Source organism: Ailuropoda melanoleuca, chromosome 6 (assembly GCF_002007445.2).
Source record: "Ailuropoda melanoleuca isolate Jingjing chromosome 6, ASM200744v2, whole genome shotgun sequence".
In the NCBI taxonomy this organism is placed as follows: domain Eukaryota; kingdom Metazoa; phylum Chordata; class Mammalia; order Carnivora; family Ursidae; genus Ailuropoda; species Ailuropoda melanoleuca.
The window spans coordinates 56,338,331-56,357,314 of record NC_048223.1 but is presented as its reverse complement, the minus strand read 5'-3'; the positions used below and the strand labels follow the sequence as shown (position 1 = coordinate 56,357,314).

Below are 18,984 nucleotides of genomic sequence, written 5' to 3'. Positions count from 1 at the left end.
CCAGATCCAGGCAGTCTGACCTTCAGAACTTACTACTCTACTCTCCTGGAAATGAGAGAGGCAGGATTCAAGCCCATGTCTGACTGCAATGCCTACATTCTTTGCACTTGTATCAAGTTGCCCTTTAAGTAAAAAAAGAAAATGGGAAACTGAACTATCTTTACAGGAAAGGAAGAAATAACTTTACTTCACACCAACCCTCAGTATTAGGTTTCTAACTGATATTTACTAAATGCCAACTGTGAGGTATTATTTCAGGCATTTTCATCATTTATTAATAGGAAACTCTAAACAGGCACTAGTTACATGTAGCTATAACCCAAATTTAGCTTAACTATTAACTTTCCATAATCACACATAAGCACTAAAGAGAAATTATTTTTTCCTTCTATTGCCACAATTACTGCATTAAGTACTTATAATTAGTGAAATGATATTGACAAATCAAGAAGTACATCATAAAGACATACCAGAAAACTGCTTACCAATTCTAAAAAGTCTACAAAATCACAAAAATACAAATCAAAAGCATGTCAGAAATAATATCTTACCTAGCCAACAAATGGTCTAAGTTGTCCTTCAGTGATATATTTGTAAGTATAGCTTCTAAATGTCTCCTGTATATTTGACCATCCATCCCTTCAGTTTCTTCTCCTTGAGTATACAATATGAATTAAAATTGACAGGGAAAAGTTTTTTGCACTTAAATTTATTTATAGCAGAAAACCCTTCTATAGGAATAACTTTAAACCATATCCATCCTTAACCAGCTTTTTACCTGTTTATAAAAATGTATTTTGCCTAGCCATTTATATATTTTTACATTTTTGTATACATTACCCTCACTTATGCTTTACCTGAAATTCTCTTTATTTTTAAGAAGTTTTTCATGCCTATCTTAATAAAACAGAAGTCTAAAAAATAGTCACTCTAGGTCATATTAGGAGTGGACGAAGTTGGGACCCAAGCCTAGGTCTTAAAACATTAGCTCTGAAAACAGTCTCAACCATCATCTCACTATGCCTTACTGAATGAAGAGATGTCCTCTTCTATTCCAGATTGACTACAGATGTATCATGAATCAGATGCTGGCCCTGCCTTCAAAGATTGGGACATTACTCGTCACCGCCAAATTAGGAAAAATACACTTTTATATATGCTAGTCATGTTTCTTTTTTTTTTTTTTTTTAAAGATTTTATTTGTTTATTTGACAGAGATAGAGACAGCCAGCGAGAGGGGGAACACAGCAGGGGTAGTGGTAGAGGAAGAAGCAGGCTCATAGCAGAGAAGCCTGATGTGGGGCTCGATCCCATAATGCCGAGATCACGCCCTGAGCCGAAGGCAGACGCTTAACCACTGTGCCACCCAGACGCCCCGCTAGTCATATTTCTGAAACACATATGTAAACCAAAATCTGGTTAAGCAAACCTAATTTTCAACAGACTGAAATAATTTAGAGATGCCTTCCTTAGTAGGTCTTTCTTAGCCTAAGTGGCAACAGGACCACGCACTTCTTGTCTTTATGTATTTATTGAAGGATAAAATGCATATAATGGAAACAATCACTTTTAATTACTTTTATGGCTTTTCTTATGGCTTTTTAAAAATTTAGACTTTTATGTATGAGATTTTCTTGGTCTATGGTCAATGACTCAAAGGAGAAAAACTTCTTTGGCAACTGAATATTTATTATAAATGAGTCACTGAAGTTCATTAAATATGTAAATGAGAAGGAAAAGTTTTACTTGGCAACATATATCATTTTAAAATAATTCCATAGTCTTTTCCATGAGATTAAGAACACACATCCAAAAAAAAAAAGTAAAAAAAAAAACCCAACAAAAAAACAGAATTCTGAGTATATCATTCAATGAACAAGGATCTCCCTTCAACCAACCTACTCCCCACCCCAAATGTTTTCCACATTAGAAAAAATTACCCAAAAATAATTAGATAGCAGAAACTTTAAATATCTTAAAGATATTAACAGGAGTGTGATTTCTATTTTAAGAGAATCAGATCTTAGACACTAAGTTTCTCAACACAAAATGTAAAACCACATACCTGTAACATGATTAACGATGGAGACAACCAGATGGGGAAGCATGTAACGCAGAAGAGGACTGATGTCATATATTTCAGAAATCCCATGAAGTATTGTAATAAGACCAGGAACATTACACAAGTGAGGAAATGGCCTTTGAAGAAATAAGTACATGTTAACTTTAAAAGTCACATAATATAGGACAATTTAAAAAAAACAGTATAAAATTTAACTTTGAAAAGAATTATTCAAAATAACTTCATTCTCCTTTACTATTATTTCTCAATTCAATTGTACATACTTTTTCCCAAGGCTCTCTGGCTTCTGTCTCTGCATGAGCACTATCAAGCAACCTAATCCATCCTTGATCAAAGAGGGAATTTTGGTCAGCGTTTTGATGATCTGTGAAGCCAACGAATTAACGAAGGTATCTTCCATTGTCACTTTCACAGAAATCTGACATATTATCATATACGTTGCAGCTCTGTAATCTGGTAAAGATGATTTCAATCCCTAAATATTTTTTAAGATATAAGGAAAAAATTATAAACTATATCATTGAATTCTATTTAAAATGTCACTTTACCTTGACAAATTGAAAATGCCATAAATTAGAGATTAATACTACCTAACACACACTGAGAGACAAAAACTCCTCAAAGGCTCTTTCCTGAGCACACAGAGATAAGTCTCCTGGTTGAAAGGAGGGATCTCAAAGGTCTCCCAACTCAAACATCCACTATTTATGCTAAAAGGGCCAACAGGCTCTTCTTCTAAAGGCAAACACCCACCAGTGTAAAGGAGACTTCAGAAACAAAATAGTGTCTGACTAAAGATAATAATTTTGGGACACTGGTAGGAAGTGAAAGCAGTAAATTCATGGGGAATCTGGGAAGGGTGACAGGCAACAAGGCACTTGGGAAGAAGAAACATTGAGAAGTGCAAGTCATTGCAAAACGAGTAAGAGAGCCTATGCCTTGATGAAATTTTCTAATCCATTCCTTTTCCAGTGAGTTAACATGCTAAGAAAACAGATCTGGAAGATAGTGGCAGGGCCAAATAACTAACATTTATTCTTAAGGAGCCCTAATTAAGATCCCACTTTGGTTAAGTTTTTTTTTTTTTTTTTTTAAGATTTTATTTATTTATTTGACAGAGATAGAGACAGCCAGCGAGAGAGGAAACACAAGCAGGGGGAGTGGGAGAGGAAGAAGCAGGCTCATAGCGGAGGAGCCTGATGTGGGGCTCGATCCCAAAACGCCAGGATCATGCCAAGCCGAATGCAGATGCTTAACCGCTGTGCCACCCAGGCGCCCCACTTTGGTTAAGTTTTTAAGACAAAAGTCATATTTTTTTCTACCAAAAAATTAAATCTTACAAACATCTGAAATAGGTCTTCAATTTTAAAATATTTATGTCTAAGTGAAATTCTTAAAAGCCAGGAAATTCCTTTAAGTACAAAATGATCTGCATCTGAGCAGGACCCACCTTTTGGATGTATGGAAACAGCTTGGCAACTATATTATCCAATTTGTCCTCAGCAGTCACTAGAGCAGACACGATGGTAGAAGCATAAAATGTTAAAAGCACCCTCAACTGAGCTGAACTCCCAGGATACTCCGCAAAAACCTAGAACAAAACCACAAACAAAGCACATATGAAAGTGAAAGCCCAATTACAAAGAAGTGTAAGAATATTTATAGCTCTCCTCAACTACTTCAGGCTGACATGTTCATTTTTACCATATACAACAGTAAATACACAAATTTAATGGTTCAATTAAATGATAAAAATGAACAATCCTGACACTTTTAGATCATCTCTTTATTTAGTCACCATAAACAGAATTTGGCAAGGGACAGGATAATTTATTTTTGTAGGAAAACACTTTAAGTGATGAAAGACTGATCAAACTGCTCATGCTCCGGAACGGTAGGTCTCTTAAGAGGAACTTCTGCAAAGTATAGTAATTAGGAAATGCCTTAGCAGGCTTTCTTCATTCAAAGCAACCAATCTCTTTTAATGGAATTATACAGTCCCGAAACAAAATACTACTCACCTTCACAGATTTTGTCACCAGACTACAAATGAAATCCATGAATCCAAGATCTTTGCAGCAGTGGGTAATCAAAGTTCCCCTAGCTAAGGGCACTCCATGTTGCTGTTACAGACAGAAAGAACCAACTGTCATTAAAGACATTCATCAACGATTATTATTTTTTAAAGTACCTACCACAGTAACAGCTTCGTACTGGTGCAGTTCATAAATACAAAATATAGTCTCTCCATACAGCTTGTGGTAAATATGAGATTAACATATAAAATTCTGCAAAGTTTAGAAAGCCAAGAGGTCAGCAGCAAGGGTGCAGGCACTCAGTGAATACTGCCTACTTACCATGTTTTGCATTTTGGTATGTATTTACCTAAATCTCTGGATTCTCCAGACTCTCAGTAACTCTACTAGTTAGACTGGGTTTTTCAGCCAATGCGATAGGCTGTCTCTGCTTTATAATAACACTAGTAATAGAAATAGACAAGGAACACAGGAAACTTATACTGCTATTCCCACTGCTTAGCATCATGCATGGCATGTACTGGGTGCTCAAAAAATACTGAATAAATCAAAGAAAGGAGAATATGAAATGAACTTTAATAGGTGAGTGGGGTTTGCATAGACAAGTGTGTCTAGAGAGCATCAATGTCTGTGTGTAGAGTAGGAAAAAAAATGGTCTTGATGTTATTAGCAGAGGGAGTAATTCGATAAGCTTTACCATGCCTGGTTTTCTCTTCTTGAACACTCTAGTTCAAGTGCTTTACATTCAAACTCTTAAACTGTACTTCCAACTAAAAACTCCCATTCCTTTCTTTTTACTAATTCTGATCACTGACCTATCATGATGCATAAAGTTAACTCTTTCCACAGTCCTACAGTCTGTTAGTCTACTTTTGTCCCCATTTGTCCTCCTCCTAGCCTGAAATGCCACGCTCAATATTCAGTAAAATACATGTCATTCAACAATCATACCTTAACTGGTGACAACCAAAACCATTTGTGCTTTGGATTATTAATTTTTAGGAGCTGTATAACCCGTACAAATATTCTTGTCTCATGGTACGGCAGAACACAAGCAATGAGGCTATCTTGATTATAAAGATGGATATGGAACCTGGGGGGAGAAAAGCAAAAAATTCAAACTGACACAAAACCTATGAGCACATATTTCCTTACGCATCCAAACTGTACATCAATGAGCTAAAACTACTCACAATAAATATCAGTAAAAACAAGCACATAACTATAAGCAGATAAAGAGCATTAAATGATGTCTCTATTTTGCAGGATTTGGTCAACTCTTATGCAGTAATATTTTTTAATATTCAAAATCAAAATTTATATGCCATTCAAACTTTTTCTAAACCTATTATTAAATTAATAAAACTGTGCAATCATTGTGGTCAAGCCAACAGAAAAGCAACTGGTCAACTAGGAAGCAAAGCTTGGCTCCTCTCCATGCTCACCAAGTTCGCCTTCCACAGCTTCCTCAGATTCCCTAATTAACAGAATTCTAAAACCAGAAGACTAATGAGAAAGAAAATCACATTACTTTCTTTGAATTAAACTGTTAAATTACAACCATATAAAATTTGTCCCTGAACTTCACAAAACTTTGTATTAGCTCCTCTACCATAATAAGAGGTTCATTAATTATATCAGATACACTAAATCCTTTCTAGCCTTGAAGACCTAGCTCAATTATCTCCTTTCTCGGAATGCTTTTCCTAATTCTCCCAGCGAAGTGATCCCTCATGTCTGTCTTAACTCTATACTAGCCAAGATGCTACTTTCTGCATGAAGCTTCCCTGAACCTCAGGCAGCATAACACGCCCCAAACTTTGCATGCACCTTTATTTTAAAACAATAACCAAGGGCGGCCTACTCATCTTGTATTGAATTTAATGTTTGCTTAATAAATAAATTACATGAATACAAAAAGTACTCCTTACACTAATGATCTATGGGGGGGATTAAATGCTAGAAGAAAAAGGGAAATATTACAGACTTATTGTTTTTTGTCTGATGATTCTACTCTTCTGATAATCAGAAGACCCAAGTTAAACTTATGTTTTCTCAATGACTTACTTGCTTTCAGAAGGGAAACACTTTATCCCCATGTCTCCAATTAATGACATGCACGTCTACTTTTAAAACATACAACACATGGCAGAATAAACAAAACTGTGTAAGCTGTGACGTGATGGCAATTAAGTGAGAAAATAAACTGAATGTACTTACAAAGACAATTTCCAAAGAGGATAAAAGATCAAACGTTGAAAACAATCTTGTATCTCAGCTTACTAAGTTGTGTGACTCAGGTAACTTAACTATGCCTCAATTTTGTATATTGTAAAACGGGGAAAATACAACCATCTTCCCATAGGAATGCTGTAAGCACTGAGTACATGCAAAGTGCTTACTACAGAAGCTGGTACAAAAATGTTCAATACACATCAGCTATTATTGTTTTTCTTAAGTTACAGTGTTTTAGAGGATACTATTTGCCTCTTCCCAAAGCACTGGTTTTGTTATTTCGGCAAGAAAGAAGTTTAAGAATACCCTTTGCTCCAAATATGCAGTGACAATTTGTAACGGCAAAGTAACATGAGCTCCTCAGAACTAGTGAAGTTGGCCTTTTTTTTTTTTTTAAAGAGAAAGAGTGAGAGTGCGCACACACACGCGCGCGCACACACACAGACAAGCAGGTGGAGCGGCAGGCAGAAGGAGAGGGAGAAGCAGGCTCCCCGTGGAGCAGGGAGCCCGATGTGGGGCTCAATCCCAGGACCCTGGGATCATGCCCTGAGCTGAAGGCAGATGCTCAACTGACTGAGTCACACAGGTGCCCGTGAAATTGGCCTATTAACTCAAGATCTCCAGGAGTTCTAGTTCTTGCTATCGACAAAAGTGAGTTTAACAGGGGGGAATGCTTATCTCACCCAACAGACATGGTGTTACTCTCTTAATATACCTAATTTCTCAGTTTTAAATTGATTTTAAGTGCTCTCATTAATTTTTTTAAAAGATCAAAGCTGTTAGCCCATAATTATTTCTGTAATTTTATTTGCTACCTGTGAATCAACCACTCCAGACACTTCTGTGCTGGCTTCAGTAGGAAGTAAGGAGACAAGTGAATAAGGAATAATGAAATGTTTTCATCCAGCTGTTTGTTCACCGCTTTGGTCTGAACGCTGCGCTCCAATGTTTTTGCTAGCTGGCTGAACAACGGTGCTTCAAACTGCTCAAAGGAAGGGTCAATCCCCAGCAGCTCCTCCAGGCCAGTGCATCCTAGGAAAAGGCCAAATGATTTAAGAACTGTTTGCGAGCAAACTCATCTCACCCCTATTTCACAGTTTTATTTACCCCCCAAATCTCTGTATTCTTTTAGCAGGTATAATCGTAACAGAGTCCCAAACATAGATTTCTAGTTTTCAACATAAAAAATAAATCCGATCTTCCCAACTAGGAGAACAGAAAGTTCTGTCCCGCAGAAGCCATTCCTTTAAAAACAAACAACCCATTCAGTAACGAGGTCAGTCCTCCTAGGGATTAGGAGTCCTCCTCCTGCAACCCAGCCACTGCCTCCAGCCTTTTCTGAGCTGTTCTTCGCTCTACCCGTTAGTTAAGCTCCCTAACCTTGCTTCACCTGTGCAATTCGGCTACTGCTCCCCGCACACGTTTCAAGCATCTAGCACCTGGTTGTTATTCTCTTTCCCTGAGCAACGTAAGTCAACACGTTAGAAACTGCTAAGAAGAGGGAGGGTCTGGAGAGAAAACGAGACAGCAACACACAACAAAAGCTTCAGAGCTTCTGTGAGTTAACGGATAGCTCACCGATGGCAAAGGCGGTGTCCCTGTCGACGGTGGCCGCTTCCTTGGGGTCAAACAACAAAGAAGCGACTTCATCTCTCGAGAGCAGACTGCGGTCACTCTGCGGGAGGGCGAGGCGCTGGAGCTGCTGGGCTAAGGACGTCATCGCTCACGCCGGCGGATCCCTGAAAACACAGGCTAGGAAACACCACTACCGTGAGAAGTCTCCAGGAAACTACGAGACCCTAACGCCTCCCGTACAAGAAATTCCCTCGCTCTCAGCGCCGTCCCAGATACACACGGGCTGCCCCGTGACTCACGGACTCGAGAAGCGGACACCGCAGCACCAGCGTTAACTAATTAAAGCTCTCGGGGCCGCAACACGGCTTTCCTCAGCCCTGCCTCCGCGACACTCGAAAACCCGCCGACACCTCACCCGCCTCGGTAAACCGTCTACTCCCCTACAGCTCCCGCTCACCGGGAACCTGATTTCGGGAAGCGCGTACCGAGTAACACGCCTTCCCAGCAGTTCCCACATGCGACCCGAGCAGCCGGCTCTCGCCCGGAAATTAAAAGCACGCTTCACGAGAGCTTCCGGTTTCAGGCGCTACGGCAAGAGAAGAGGCACAAGCTTGTCAGAACGGCGATACGCTACGCCACCTCCCTGCGTGGAAGCCCTATCCCTTCGCGTGCGGGGCTCCGGCGCCAGCCCCGGGTCTGGGTCCCGCTGGGCTCCTCCGCTGGCGGCTGCCCGTCCGCACCCTGCGGTTGTTGCCCGCAGGGTTCAGTCTCAGGGCGAGCCTTTTGAGGGGATCTGGAACTGGACGCATTTATTAGACGTACATTTATCCAGCGCTTACTGTGTAGCAGCACATTCGGCGGTGGTTGGAAATGGGAGCCGTGAGGTCACGTGGGCTCAGGCGCCGGCGCCCCTGGGCTGCAGGAGCTCACCGAGTGATTTCCTCTCTGAGTGTGTTCCCTTCTTCATCAAGTGGGGAAAGGCGGAGGATTGCGTGAGATGAGCCGCTCTGTAAATCCGGGTGCCCCCGCCCTGGAGCTCGGGGACCTTCCGGTCAGCACTCTGCGTTCCTGGAGGGCGCATACTGCATTTCTCTTCTCTTCTCGAGTTAACCCTGCGGGTCACAGACCGAACTGACCACCCCAGGTCAACGGTGCTACGAGTTTTAACAAAGGAAGATGTAGCTCTCTCCCCAGTCGGGACACAGACGAGTTTCCGTCGCCCCTCAAAGCTCCGTCTTGCCCCTTGGCTGTGATGCGCGCTCCCACCCAGGCCCCAGGCAGCCGCGGGGGTTGGCATCGTGGTGGGCTAATGCTGCTCACGGGTGTCCCACCTGGACACCACCGTCTGTTTCCAAAGCAGGGCGCGGCGTGTGCGGCAAACGGGAGCTTCTCTCCGAGAAGAGACACAGCGCGGGAGGGACTGGAAATGCTCTACTGTCTCTGGATGCATTTTTTTTCTTAATAATAATTTTTTATTATATTATGTTAGTCACCGTGCAGTATATCCTTAGGTTTTGATGTAAAGTTCCATGATTCATTACTTGCGTATAACACCCAGTGCACCATGCAATACGTGCCCTCCTTACTACCCATCAGGGGTCTAATCCCATTCCCCTACCTCTCCCCTTTGAAGCCCTCAGTTTGTTTTCCAGAGTCCATAGTCTCTTCATTTCTCTCAAAAGATGGAACGTTTCCGTACCCGGCGTTCGTCTTTCAATAACCCTCTTCCCTGGAGATTGTTGGAAACAGTTACAAATTTGGGGGCTCCCTGCTTCTATACTCAGTGCGTATTTTCTGCTTTTTTATTAGCACCGTCTTTTGTTCTTGTTTTACTTTAACAGCATTCAGAACAACCCAAAATCTCTTCAATTATTCCTGCAGATAGTTAATAATCTCCTTTTTCATGTGGTGTTAATTGCCTTAAGGGAATAACAGGACTTTTAAAGTTCTGTTGGTACCTACTTTACCCACACAAACAGATATCTCAGAGAAATTGTTTCGCCCTAATATTTCAAAGGGAATTCTGCCTTTACAAGTGCCATCAGCTTAGGGAGAAGTTAAAGTAGTAAGAAATGAAAAAACAGTACCATTTTATCCACAAGACAAGTTTGCTTTTTCACTTAAAATATCATGAATATATATTTTTTTTTAAAGATTTTATCCATTCATTTAACAGAGATAGAGACAGTCAGCGAGAGAGGGAACACAAGCAGGGGGAGTGGGAGAGGAAGAAGCAGGCCCACAGCGGAGGAGCCTGATGTGGGGCTCGATCCCATAACTCCGGGATCACGCCCTGAGCTGAAGGCAGATGCTTAACCGCTGTGCCACCCAGGCGCCCCATGAATATATTTTTAAAAGCTTCATTAAAATGAAAAGAAAAAGAAAAATGCTACAGGTATTCGGTTCAGCTCTTTGTCAACCAAGCAAGAATTCACTGAGAATTCAAGCAAACAGGCATTTACTTGGGCAATGAGAATTGCAATTCCGGAGACAGATTCAGATAGGAACTTGAATTGTGCTCTGAGGAAGACAAGGAGGGGGCAGAGATGTAAAGGTGAAAGGTCATGAGTGCAGTTCTCATTTAGGTCCTCTATGCAAAATAGGAATTTAAAGTATGTTAATTGGGAATGGTTGGATTCATAGATAAACGAAGGATTGAAACTTGTTAAATCAAGTTGCCTCCTTTCAAAGTGAAGAATTTGAAAGATTCAGGTGTCATGATGATGAAGGAATTAAATCCAGGCTGAGGGCTTGCAGCCGGCAAAAACTTCATGGTTCCTCCCATGAGGATGTGCATAAATTTTTCCGCCCTTATGGTCTCTCCACCCTATTTAAAAGAGCTAGGCTTAGCTAGGCTTGCTTGCTCTGTTTGAAATCTTTCATGCCTTTCTGTGTCAGTTCCAATGGTATACGGTGACACGTTGAATTTTATTTTGGAAGTAAACTAGGAAAGTAAGAAAATAAGTCGGAGATTTATTATATAGATATAGATATATATTATAAGTTTATTTAAAAAATATACCTTGATCGTGAGTTATATCTTTTTCTCCATCTTAAAAGAATTTTTGAATATATTCCTGATTGTTTTCTGATTATCTCCTCCTTGGTTTTTGTGATTATACACCCGTCTCCTAGTTTAATTATTCAGTTGAGGACGAGAGCAAACTTACTTTCTCATTTATTATTTGAATTTAAAATATCAGTTGTCTAAAAATCCTTTTCATGGCTTTTGCTACTTTACATTCATTAAATCCATAACCTTAGCTATAGTTAATACATATTTCTTGATGCAAAGATAAACATGGTTTTCAGAGATGGTATTTTAACTATATGCTTTTTCATCTGATAAGGGATGTCATGACAGTACAGTGATGACTTCTGTTCCTCAATTAATCACTGTTCAAGGCAAGGACTCTACCTCCACCCCACAGTTTCTAAGAGTGATTTGAACAAGTAAGTTGTTTTTCAAAGGCTATTCTCCCTCCTTTACCCTACCCCTTTTATAAAAATCCCTAGTATTGATACTTTGATTCATTCCATGTGTAGTTTACACCAGCCTAGGCATATAGTGGTGAACAAGACAGCTGGGCTTTCTACTCTTATGGAACCTACATTCCACCAGGAAGAGACAAACAGTAAGCAAATGGATAAACCAGAAAAGCATCGAGTAATGTGATAAGTACTCTAATGACACTACTACAAAGCCATATGATAGGGGACTGAGAAAAGGCATCCTTAGTTTGAGTGGTTAGAGGGAACATTGACTCATGACCTGAATGAGCAGTCTTGACATTTACTCCCACTCCAGTCACAACAGAACATCTCTCCGTCCATCAAATACACCAAGCTTGTATTTTCTCCACAGCATCTATGACTACCCAGAACAATCTGATTTGCTGGCCTGTTTATTTCTTCTGTCCCCTCCCTTGAATACTGTCTCCATATAGGCTGACATGACGTCTGCCCCTCAGATAATGGAGGCTGGGCAGGTGTGCAAGTAGAGACTCACCTACTGTCAGTTTAAATTTTTTTTTAAAGATTTTCTTTATTTGGCAGAGAGTGAGAGAGAGAGATAGAGCGCACAAGCAGGGGGAGCAGCAAGCAGAGGAAGAGGGAGAAGCAGGCTCTCCTGCTCAGTAAGGAGCCCTACTTGGGGCTCAATCCCTGGGATCATGACCGGAGCCAAAGGCAGAGGCTCAACTGACTGAGCCACCCAGGTGCCCCCAAATATCTAAAAGTTAGAAGTCAACCTAACACAGTTAACTCCTCCTCCTCTACTGTTAACTGTTACAAACTCCATTTTTGACAAGTAAACATTTAAAAGACAAAAATGTTTTTATATGAATGAAAGATGGCAAAATATAAAAGATGACAGTACTTAATTATTGTACCTGTCTGGGTATTACGTTGATTGGCTGATGAGCTTGGATGTGTAATAAAGCCATATAGAGCTAATACATTCCCTATATATTTATCCCATAAAATTTCAGCAAAATTATCAATCATATTGTTTCACCCATTTTCAAGAATTGTGTTCTATTGATAAAAATAATCAAAAAAGATTAAAAAATAATATTTAATTATATTCCAAGTATACAAAACTTGAATATATTTTCAAAAAATATGACTTAAATAAAAAGCCAATACATTTTATTTTTCACTTGTTTTCAATAGTTATCTTTCTTTTTTTAAAAAGGCTTTATTCATTTATTTGAGAGAGAGAGAGCACACGTGAGAGAAAGCACAAGCAGAGGGAGTGGCAGAGGGAGTGGCAGTGGCAGTAGAAGCAGGCTCCCGGCCGAGCAGGGAGCCCGATGTGGAGCTGGATCCCAGGATCCCGGGATCGTGACCAGAGCCGAAGGCAGACACTTAATCAAATGAGCCACCCAGGCACCCCAACAGTTATCTTTCTTTTAAGAAGGCAAAAGAGATTATAATTAATGACAAAACTTTAAATAAAATTAAATAAAGCTGAAGTTTTTAATTTTTTCATAAATATTATTACCTTATTAAATATTTTCACAAGGGGCACCTGGGTGGCTCAGTCGATTAAGTGCCTGACTTCAGCTCAGGTCCTGATCACAGGGTACTGGGATGGAGCCCCATCTTGGGCTCCCTGCTGAATGGGGAGTCTACTTGTCCCTCTCTCTCTCCCTCTGCTCCTTCCCCTGCTCATGTTCTCTCTCTCTCTGTCAAATAAATAAATAAATAAAATTTTTTCACAAAAAATAAATTATTTGCAAGTTTGTCATTCAATGTCCATCTAGTTGCCAGTGTATAGAATCAGTATTACCTTTCATTCATATTACATCTATACCTACCTATTTTCAAATTTAAGACTCATATGAATTGTTTAATATTGTAAACAGTCTTCAGCTACCATATCCAATTGTTGAGAATACTTTGCTGGTTCATGAATACCTCCAGGCCCATAAATTGGAAAACAAAAGGAAACAAGAAAGTATGTTTGGAGCTGCTTAGAAATAACACTTCATTGTGCAGAAATCTATTATGTTCATGCAGTCTGAAAGGAGCAACGTGACAAGTTAATTACTTTGTCTTTTCTTCTTACCTAAGCCCTTTTACATACTAATCTTCCTTACACTCTGACACAGTGTCTGGAAGCAGTACAACTCATAAGCCTTCCATGCATTCAAACGGGGTTTTCTTTTAGTTGAGGACACAGGGCAAGAGACCCATTTCTCAGATGCTTAAACACACAAATCAGAGACTGGATGTTCAGTCTCCCACATTTTTAAACCAACTTTTTTATGTATTTGTGATATGTAGGGTACAGACCTTACCCCAGTCCAAGGGTGGTCTTGAAATCAGGGCTTTCTCATGTTTGCTACTAAATCCTTGTTGTCAACTAACACGCCTGGGATGTGGTTGGCAGTAAACATGTATTGGCTGAAAAAAATGAGTGAATGAATGTATATATATGTAAACTGTGTCTGTATTTATCTCTTTCCTGTTCAAGAAATGTATATCAGAATGTAGGTGAATGAAAGTAGTATCGTTACAGGAATGACTTAGAAATATTCTAACTGTAATAAAAGTAAATTATTTAGAAACTTCCAATTTTTTTGTTTGTTCTTTATTTACAACATATATCGCAACTGATGCGACACTATCTACCTGAAAATATATCCATTGGTGAGAAATGAAATAAGATGTATGTAATGAGCAATGTCAACTCAGCATGTGAAATCTACATTTTAGTCAAGTGGCAACAAGTACTTGTTTAGTTCAATGAACTGAGAAGTTAAATATTTGTTCTTCATATTATGTCCCAAAGTTATTTGCATTATTATGAATTTGAACACTTGTGGACCTGTCACCAGAAATGGCAATTATTTTTCTGGTTATTTTGAAATGCAGTCATGGGGAGCTGGGAATTGAAAAAAAGAAGAAAAAGAAAAGGGATTTGGCAACCAATTAGAGACGTGCCTGATACAGCTCTAGGAACCAGCAGAGGGCACTGAAGCATTTTCCTGACCCCCAGAGGACATTCAGCGGTATCCCCAGATAATGTGAGGAGTGGCAGCTTTCAAACTTTTTAAATTTGAAAATTATGTACAATTATATAAAAATTGGTTCATATAATTTTCAATATATTATAAAAAGCAATAAAAGGAAGGCCTTTAAACATTTAGAGAACCGCAGGACTTGAAAGTGTTTAGATTTTCTTAGCTAATGAGAATTATTCACTCATCTGTTTAATAAACACATGAAACTATAGGTGTGGGTGCCCTGAATCCCTTTCCCCCACCCCCACCTCATTCTAAGTTAATTTCCATTGAATGTTTGCTACTGGGGAGATTTTTGTGTTGAATAAGGTCATGGTGAAGTAGAGAACTAGGAAAGCCAGCAAGGCGAAATTAATAAAAACATCATGACAAAGAGTTATCAGAAAATCCAGGAAAGTTTAGGTGGTTGGTGTGGAGGGGAAGGATTCAGCTCTCTGTGAGCTGGCTTTGAGGAACTTGGGGTAGAGAAGGGCTTGGGTGATAAAGTGAAGAAAAGAGCAGCTCCACGTATGAGATGGTATTAGGAAGTAAATAGAGAAAAAATTTTAAGGTTTTCTTTGTGTTACATTCATATTCTCCTTTTGGCATTTGGGGGGGGGGCAGGGTACAGTATACTTTATTGATGGTACATGACAAGGTAAGGCTCTCCAAGCCCCTCCACTTCTTCAGGGGGTCTGGGATGGAAACCATCTGGAGGTCAGGGGAGTCTCAGTGTGTTGCGGGATGAGGTGGGGTGAGGACTCCCCAGCAGCTGAGGCCTTTCTCTTCCTCTTGCTCTCACTGGGGCTGGTGGTCCAGGGGGCGATCACACCTTGGAGGCCATGTGGGCCAGAAGGTCCACTACCTGTAGTGTAGCCAAATTCATTGTCATACCAGGAAAGGAGCTTGACAAAGTGGTCATTGAGAGCAGTGCCAGCCATGGGATTGAAGGTGGAGGAGTGCATGTCACTGTTAAAGTCACAGGAGACAACCTGGTCCTCAGTGGAGCCCAGGGTGCCCTTGATGGAGCTCTCGATGCCTGCTTCACCACCTTGTTGATTGATGTCATCGTATTTGGCAGCTTTCTGCAGGCAGAGGGTCAGATCCATGGCTGACAGGTTGGTGGTGGGGACACAGGGGCCATGCCAGTGAGCTTCCCGTTCAGCTCAGGAATGATCTCACCTACAGCCTTGTTTTCAGTAGAAACAGGGATGATGCTCTGGGCAGCCCCTCGGACTTCCAGAGGAGCCATCCGTGGTCTTCTGGGCGGCAATGATGGTGTGGACTGTGGTCATGAGTCCTTCCATGATGCTGAAGTTGTCATGGATGAACTTGGCCAGAGTAGCCAAGCAGTTGGTGGTGCAGGAGGGATTGCTGACAACCTTGAGGGAGTTGTCGTACTTTTCACAGTTCATGCCCATCACAGACATGGGGGCATCAGCAGAAGGGGCAGAGATGATGACCCTGTTGGCCCCACCCTTCCGTGAGCCCCTGCCTTCTCCGTGGTGTTGCAGATCACAGTGGACTCCACAACACACTCAGCACCAGCATCACCCCATTTGGTGTCGCCGGGATCTCCCTCGTAAAAGATGGAACTGGGCTTTCTGTTGATGACAAGTTTCCAGTTCTCAGCCTTGACTGCTCCATTGCACTTGCCATGGGTGGGATCATACTGGAACATGCAGACCACGTACTTGAGGTCAGTGAAGGGGTCACTGGTGGTGACCATATCCACTTTGCCAGAATAGAAAGCAGCCCTGATGACATGGTGCTCAATACAGCCAAGTCCACTTACTCCACCCTTCACCATCACGTCTCGGGCGGTGGCTGGCACTGCGCCAGAAGATGCAGCTATTTGTCCGCTGGGGAGGAGCAGAGAGCCTCCCTCTGGTATTCTTAAAAGTCTTCTCTGAACAGTTCAGTTTATTTTCAGTTCTCTCTGGGAGCCAGGCTACTATTTTTTGTGGTATAGTTCTATGCTGTATCTAGTCTCAAGACCCAGTAAACCAGTTTAGTTTAACGTGGGCTATTGAAGTATTCCAAATAGATGAAAATACCATTATTTCCCAATAATGTGATTATACACCTAGAAAAGCCAAGGATTCAGTTCTAGAAACAACTGGACATAGTATGTAGTATAGGAAACTGAATAGGTGAGAGTGTAAACAACAGACATACACATACACACATGTGATGCCCACAGCATTTTATCTGTAATTGTAGGAAAACAAAGCAACAAAATAAAGGCCAATTTCCAACACCCACACAAAGTACTTGAGAGAAAAATATGTAAGATCTTTGTGAAGAAACAATAAAAACTTATGCAAAATTAAAACGAATGATTTGAGTGAGTAGAGAAGATTGATAGCTATATTATGCTCCTGGATAGGAAGACGAATATTATGTGAAATGTCTATGTGTCATCTCCAAGTTAATTTACGTATTTAATTCAGTCTTAAGAAAAATCCCAGAATGGTTTTAAAAACTTGACAAAAGATTTCCCAAATGGATATAAAAGAATAAGTATAACAGAATACATTTAAAAAATTCTCAGAGGGAAATATAATGGAAAAATATAACAAGGTAGATTAGCATTATCAGGTATTAAAGATATATGACAAAGCAGCTCCAGGTAAAAGAGTATAGCTCTGAGGCAAAAATAGACTAATACAGTCACAGCACCAAAGAGCTCATCCAGAAAAGGACCCCAATATACAGTACAAGGTAAACATCAAAGACAACCAGGGAAGAAAATATTCACTAGTGGTTGTTGGGGTAGGTAATTTGGATGGAGTAAAAAATAAAAATAAAAATAGATATTTACCTCAATCCATACACAAGAATGAATTCCAGAATACCTAAAGAAATCATAGTTCTGAACAGAATGGAGTAATCAGGGACCATATTAACACTCCCACTGGAAACAACTAACATATGAAACAATGGTTTTCAAAACACCGTACATCAGGCAGATAAGTTACCAGTGATCCCAGACAGACATGGAAAGAGAGGTGGTCCCATGGTTGCCCCAGTGTACTGCCTTGGGAGAGTCTCTTGGTCACAGCCCGAGGAGGGAAACCCGGGCAGAGCACAGTGGACTCTCTGAGCTGAAGATATGGAGTTAAGAGTCCAAGGAGCACGAGGTGGCTAAAGCTTGCAGGACAGAGTACTGAAGAAGAGAAACCCTCAAAGAGAGAGCGAGAGAGCTGTGGAGATCTGCAGGGATTCCCCCTTGAGTACTGATCAGAGCTTGCTAAAGCTGAAGAAAGAGCCATCTGAAGGGATTAGAGGGAACAGTGCCCACATTCACACAGCACCGAGAATAGAGCCCATTCCTACCAGTGAGGTGAAAGCCTCGTGACTGGGTAGAGTTCACAGAAGTCTTGCCTCAGAAGTGGTGTAATTGGAGCAACTGGCTGGACGTAAGCTCGGCTCCAGTGCCCCCCAACACATCTCAACAGCAAGACATGGAAGAGAGAACTGTTGGCAAGTAACCTAGCTACGTTCCAGAGCAAAACTCAGCAGTGTCTAAAGGAATACAAAAATATCCAGCACGCAACAAGGTGATCTTCACAATATCTGGTATTGAATAGAAAATGATAAGGACCACAGAAAAGGAAGAAAATACAACACATAATGAAGAAACATCAATTGAAACAGACCCAGAACTAACACAGACATTGGAATTAGCAAAGACAATAATCAATTGTTATAACTATTCTATATGTTCAAAAAGTTAATAGAGACATAGGATATATTTAAAAAGGCCCACGTTGAGCTATGAGACAAGAAAGCTGTGATGTGTAAGATGAAAAATACACTGAATGGGAGTAATGGCAAAGTAGAAGTCACAGAAGAAAAGATTAGTGAACTCGAAGCATAGCAATAGAAACTATCTAAAATGAAACACCCGCCGACAGAGAATTGTTTTTTGAAATGAACAAAGCACCAGTAAATTATGAGACAACCTTAAATGGATGGATGTATTTGCAATTGGAATCCCCATAGGCAGGGGCAGAGAGAAAAAAATATCTGAAGAGATGATGGCTGGACATTTTCCAAAGTTGATGACAAATGATGAGTCTATTGATTCAGGAATCACGATAAACATCCACACAAGAAACAGGAAGAAAAGGACACCAAGTCTTATCATAATCAAAACACTAAAAAATGTAAATATAAAAACTTTAATAGCAGAAGAAACAGAAAATACTGGAATTCCGTATTTATCAACTTGGGGGATAAATGAGACAGAACTTCCCAGATGCTCAGAAAACAATTATTGAAGGAAAGATCAGCAGATATAACACAAATTCAAATACCTGATCCTTTTTTTTAAAGACTATTTTAAAGATGTATTTATTTTTTTATTTTACAGAGAGAGAGAACAAGGGGAGGAGTAGAGGGGAAGGGGGACGGAGAGGGAGAGAAGCAGAGTCCCTGCTGAGTGCAGAGCCTGACGTGGGGCTCCATCCCATGACCCTGAGATAGTGAGCTGAGCAGAATCAAGAGTCAGACACTTAACCAACTGAGCCACACAGGTGCC

General features: G+C 40.5%; 1 protein-coding gene and 1 pseudogene across 3 annotated transcripts in view; both read right to left on the bottom strand.

Annotated features, from left to right (window-relative positions):
* HEATR1 (HEAT repeat containing 1) overlaps positions 1-8,883 on the bottom strand; it is a 54,979-nt gene extending 46,096 nt beyond the window's left edge. Inside the window, exons 1-9 of one of the 3 annotated variants that reach the window (XM_019809293.2) lie at positions 8,769-8,883; positions 7,933-8,106; positions 7,170-7,386; positions 5,071-5,212; positions 4,105-4,206; positions 3,534-3,674; positions 2,347-2,558; positions 2,066-2,199; positions 552-654 (exon numbers count right to left, since the gene is read on the bottom strand). In XM_019809293.2, coding sequence (XP_019664852.1) covers positions 552-654; positions 2,066-2,199; positions 2,347-2,558; positions 3,534-3,674; positions 4,105-4,206; positions 5,071-5,212; positions 7,170-7,386; positions 7,933-8,074 — 1,193 coding nt within the window. In that variant the 5' untranslated portion in view covers positions 8,075-8,106; positions 8,769-8,883. Of the gene's footprint in view, positions 1-551; positions 655-2,065; positions 2,200-2,346; positions 2,559-3,533; positions 3,675-4,104; positions 4,207-5,070; positions 5,213-7,169; positions 7,387-7,932; positions 8,107-8,386; positions 8,709-8,768 lie in introns of those variants that run through there. The other 2 variants (XM_034662450.1, XM_019809291.2) reach the window with 2 other exon arrangements.
* A 6,241-nt stretch (positions 8,884-15,124) lies between these two features.
* On the bottom strand, positions 15,125-16,248 carry LOC100482136 (annotated as a pseudogene).
* Between the last annotated feature and the right edge of the window lie 2,736 nt (positions 16,249-18,984).